Genomic DNA, 4,295 nt, shown 5'->3' with positions numbered 1-4,295 from the left:
GGGGGGGTCCCGCCGTGGGTCCCGCGTGGGTCCCACAGTAGGGTCCCACTGGGGGGGTCCCACAGTAGGGTCCCACTGGGGGGGTCCCACCCTGGGTCCCGCCGTGGGTCCCGCCGTGGGTCCCACCCTGGGGTCCCGCGTGTGCCGCCCCCTCACCCCGCTCCCCCCCCAGGTGCGCAGCCGTGAGGACGGGCGTCTGTACGCGGTGAAGCGCACCACGCGGCCCTTCCGCGGCCCCCGCGACCGCCGCCGGGCGCTGGCCGAGGCCGGGCGCCAGCGCGCCGTGGGGCGGCACCCGCAGTGCGTGGGGCTGGTGGCGGCCTGGGAGGAGCGGGGCGTGCTGTACCTGCAGAGCGAGCTGTGCCCGGGGGGCAGCCTGGGGGGCGGCCCGGGGGGCCCCCTCCCCGCCTGGCGGGCGCTGGCGTACCTCTGGGACCTGCTGCAGGCGCTGCGGCACCTCCACGCGCGCCGCATGGTGCACGGCGACGTCAAGCCGGCCAACGCGCTGCTGGCCCGCGGCGGCGTCCGCTTGGCCGACTTCGGGCTGCTGGGGGGGGAGGGCGGCGGCGAGGGGGACCCCCGCTACCTGGCCCCCGAGGTGGGGGGGGGGGGGCCGGGGGCGGCCGGGCCCCCCGCCGACGTCTTCAGCCTGGGGCTGACGCTGCTGGAGGTGGCGGCGGGGACGCGGCTGCCGGCGGCCGGCGAGGGCTGGCAGGAGCTGCGCAGGGGGGGGCTGCCCCCCGACATGGCGCGAGGTGAGAGGGGGGGGGGGGGGGGGGGTTGGGCAGTGGTTGGGTCCCCGGGTCACCCGCTGGGTCCCCGTGGCCATGGTTGGGTCCCATGGGTGTGGTCGGGTCCTTGGGTCACCCGTTGGGTCCCCATCACTTGTTGGGTCCCCTTGACCGTGGTTGGGTCCCCGTGGCCCTGGTTGGGTCCCTTTGTCCCCCGTTGGGTCCCCGTGGCCATGGTTGGGTCCCCGGGTCACCCGCTGGGTCCCCATGGGTGTGGTCGGGTCCCTTTGTCACCCGCTGGGTCCCCATGGGTGTGGTCGGGTCCCCACATCACGCATTGGGTCCCCGTCACCCATTGAGTCCCCTTGGTCACTGATTGGGTCCTTGGGTCACCCGTTGAGTCCCCATCACTTGTTGGGTCCCCTTGACCGTGGTCGGGTCCCCTGGTCCCTCGTTGGGTCCCCACGGCCCTGGTTGGGTCCCCGTGGGTGTGGTTGGGCCCTTGGGTCACCCACTGGGTCCATGACTGGGTCCCTTGGTCACCCGTTGGGTCCCCATGGGTGTGGTCGGGTCCCTTTGTCCCCCTTTGGGTCCCCGTGGCCATGGTTGGGTCCCCGTGGGTGTGGTTGGGCCCTTGGGTCACCTGTTGGGTGCCCTTGGCCATGGTTGGGTCCCTTTGTCACCTGCTCGGTCCCATGGGTGTGGTCGGGTCCCTTTGTCACCCGTTGGGTCCCCGTGGGTGTGGTCGGGTCCTTGGGTCACCCGTTGGGTCCCCATCACTTGTTGGGTCCCCTTGACCGTGGTTGGGTCCCCGTGGCCCTGGTTGGGTCCCCGTGGGTGTGGTTGGGTCCCTTTGTCCCCCTTTGGGTCCCCCTGGCCATGGTTGGGTCCCCGTGGGTGTGGTTGGGCCCTTGGGTCACCTGTTGGGTGCCCTTGGCCATGGTTGGGTCCCTTTGTCACCCATTGGGTCCCCATGGGTGTGGTCGGGCCCTTGGGTCACCCGTTGGGTCCCCATGGGTGTGGTCGGGTCCCCATGGCACCCGTTGGGTCCCCGTCACCCATTGGGTCCCCTTGGCCATGGTTGGGTCCCATGGGTGTGGTCAGGTCCCCATGGGTGTGGTCAGGTCCCCATGGGCGTGGTCGGGTCCCTGGGTCACCCATTGGGTCCCTGGGTCACCCGTTGGGTCCCCGTGGGTGTGGTCGGGTCCCTGCCACCCATTGGCCCCCTTGGCCATGGTCGGGCCCTTGTGTCACCCATTGGGTCCCCTTCACCGTCATTGGGTCCCCACCCCCCCAACCCCCCCCCCCCCCCCCCCCAACCCCCCCCTCCCCCCCCATTTTCCCCCCCCCCCCCCCTCCAGGGCTCACCCCGGAGCTGCGGGAGCTGCTGGCGGCCATGTTGGAGCCCGAGCCCGAGCGCCGACCCTCGGCCGAGGCCCTGCTGCAGACGGCGCCGGTGCGGCGCGCGGGGCGTTACCGGGCCCTCACCCGCCTGGCCGACGAGGGGCTGCGCCGTGGGGCGCGCCTGATGGAGGTCAGCCCCACGGCCTGCCCCACGGCGCGCCCCACGGCACCGCCGCCGGCCGTGTCCCCCCCCTCCCCCCGCACCGCGCTCACCGCGTCCCCGTCTCCCCTAGGGCTGCCGGGCCGCCCTCCGGTGGATGAGGGGCGCGCTATGGGGCGCGCTATGGGGCGCGCTATGGGGCACGGCGCCCTGGCGGCGCCCCCCGGCCACCCCGCCCCGCTCCCCGCTGCCGCCCCACGGCATCGACTGGGAGGAGGAGGAGGAGGAGGAGGGGGTGCGGTGGGTCGGCGGCACGCCGGGGAGGTGAGTGGCGCCGTGGGGCGCGCCGTGGGGCACGCCGTGGGGCTGGGGGGCGCTGGGAGCCCCCCGCCCTGACCCTGCTGTCCCCGCAGCCCCTCCACCTTCCCCCGCACCGCGTCCCCCTGCAGCACCCCACGGCACCGAGTGTCGCCGCCCCACGGCGCCAGGTGAGCTCCGCCCCACATCCCCCGCCCCACATCCCCCGCCCCACGTCTCAGCCCCACGTCTCAGCCCCACATCGCCCACAGGTCCCCCGAGGGCAGCCCCACGGCCCTGGGGCGCCTGCGCCGCACCCTCACCTTCGAGGAGGAGCCGGAGACCGGCGGCGCGCAATGAAGGCCCCACGGCTCTGCCCCACGGCTCTGCCCCACGGCGCCGCTTTATTGGCTGGGGGGGCGCTGATTGGACGGCACAGTGGCGGGGAGGAGCGCCCATTGGCCGGCGGGGCGGCGGCAAGAGTTCCGATTGGCCGGTTGGCAGGCTGAAGCTTGGGAGCCGGAGTCGTGGTTGGCTGGTGGGAGGGCAGCGAGGGATCTGATTGGCTGGTGAGCGGGATGGCAACAGCTAGGAGGAGGCAGGGAGTGCTGATTGGCTGGCGGCGCGGTGACGCTGATTGGTTGGCAGAGAGCCGGCAGGGAGGATGCTGATTGGCCAACTAGTCCAGAGCGCCGCTGATTGGCTGGCAGGTGATTAAAGATGGCAACTGGCTGACAAGTCCAGAGTGTTGATTGGCTGGTGGGCAGGCTGCTGCGGTTGGTTAGCTGGGGGGTCAACAATGCTGATTGGCTGAGAAGTCCAGAGCGCTGATAGGCTGGCGGGTGGGCTGCTGCACTTGGTTAGCTGGTGCGTGAACGATGCTGATTGGCTGAGAGGTCCAGAGTGCTGATTGGCTCGTGGGCTGATGATGTTCATTATCTGGTGGCTCAGCGATGCGGATTGGCTGGCGGATCAATCGCTGATTGGGCGCTGGGTCAACAAGTCTAGCAGTCTGGCAATGCTGATTGGCTGCTTCATGGCCACGCCCATCGGCCACCAGCTCCGATTGGCCAACGTCCCCGCAGAGCGCCTCCCGGCCGCCAGGTCTACCCAGCCGCATCGCCCATTCCCTTACGGCCGCCAGGTCTACCCAGCCACATTCCCCCACTCCCCACGGCCGCCAGGTCTACCCAGCCGCACCGCTCGCCTCCATTGGCCGGCGGGCGGGCGCCGGGCGCCCCCTCATTGGCCGGGGCAGGGGTTGTCCACCAACCAGCGCAGGTCCTGGGCCACGCCCCAGTGCAGGTGCAGCAGCCCCAGCGCCACCAGCACGTGCATCAACTGGTGGCTGTTGCCCCAGTAGTCGAAGCTGCCGGGGCTCCAGCGCTCGGGCACGCGGGCGGCGTTGAGGGCGCCCCCCAGCAGCGCCAGGGCGTCCATGCGGCCGTAGCAGCTCAGCGCCCCCGGGGCGCCCCCCCCCAGCCCCGCGCCGCGCAGCGCCAGCAGCAGCAGGCGGAACAGGGCCGGGCCCGCGAAGGAGCCCAGGCGCCGGGCGCTGGAGCCGGCGGCGACGGCCCCGCGCAGCGCCCCCAGGCTCAGGGCGCCGTAGGCCGCCAGCGCCGCGCAGCGGGGCCAGGGCCGGCAACCAGCAGTAGATGATGGGCACGGCGCCTGGGGGGGAGAGGGAGGGGTTAGGGGGAGGGGCTTCAGGGGGGAGGGGCTTCAGGGGGGAGGGGTTAGGGGGAGGGGCTTCAGGGGGGAGG

The 4,295-nt window shown here is 72.8% G+C and overlaps 2 protein-coding genes and 1 long non-coding RNA gene across 3 annotated transcripts; 2 read left to right on the top strand and 1 right to left on the bottom strand.

The window, feature by feature from the left end:
- Positions 1 to 172: 172 nt before the first annotated feature.
- On the top strand, positions 173 to 2,568 carry PKMYT1 (protein kinase, membrane associated tyrosine/threonine 1; the record flags this gene model as incomplete). Its single annotated transcript, XM_035314037.1, has 3 exons — positions 173 to 755; positions 2,093 to 2,265; positions 2,369 to 2,568. Coding segments are annotated over 3 exons (951 nt in total), but the record flags the coding sequence as incomplete, so codon positions are not given.
- An 85-nt stretch (positions 2,569 to 2,653) lies between these two features.
- LOC118159459 lies at positions 2,654 to 2,873 on the top strand. The gene is made up of 2 exons (XR_004747131.1): positions 2,654 to 2,723; positions 2,805 to 2,873. It is a non-coding gene; the product is annotated as an uncharacterized LOC118159459 (long non-coding RNA).
- A 39-nt stretch (positions 2,874 to 2,912) lies between these two features.
- On the bottom strand, positions 2,913 to 4,203 carry LOC118159457 (progestin and adipoQ receptor family member 4-like; the record flags this gene model as incomplete). The annotated part of the gene is given in 2 exon segments (XM_035314035.1): positions 2,913 to 4,180; positions 4,182 to 4,203. Coding segments are annotated over 2 exon segments (428 nt in total), but the record flags the coding sequence as incomplete, so codon positions are not given.
- Positions 4,204 to 4,295: the final 92 nt, after the last annotated feature.

This window comes from Oxyura jamaicensis, unplaced genomic scaffold (genome assembly GCF_011077185.1).
Source record: "Oxyura jamaicensis isolate SHBP4307 breed ruddy duck unplaced genomic scaffold, BPBGC_Ojam_1.0 oxyUn_random_OJ70489, whole genome shotgun sequence".
Classification (NCBI taxonomy): Eukaryota; Metazoa; Chordata; class Aves; order Anseriformes; family Anatidae; genus Oxyura; species Oxyura jamaicensis.
Note: the sequence above shows the minus strand (reverse complement) of the source record. Positions and strands in the feature narration are given on the sequence as shown.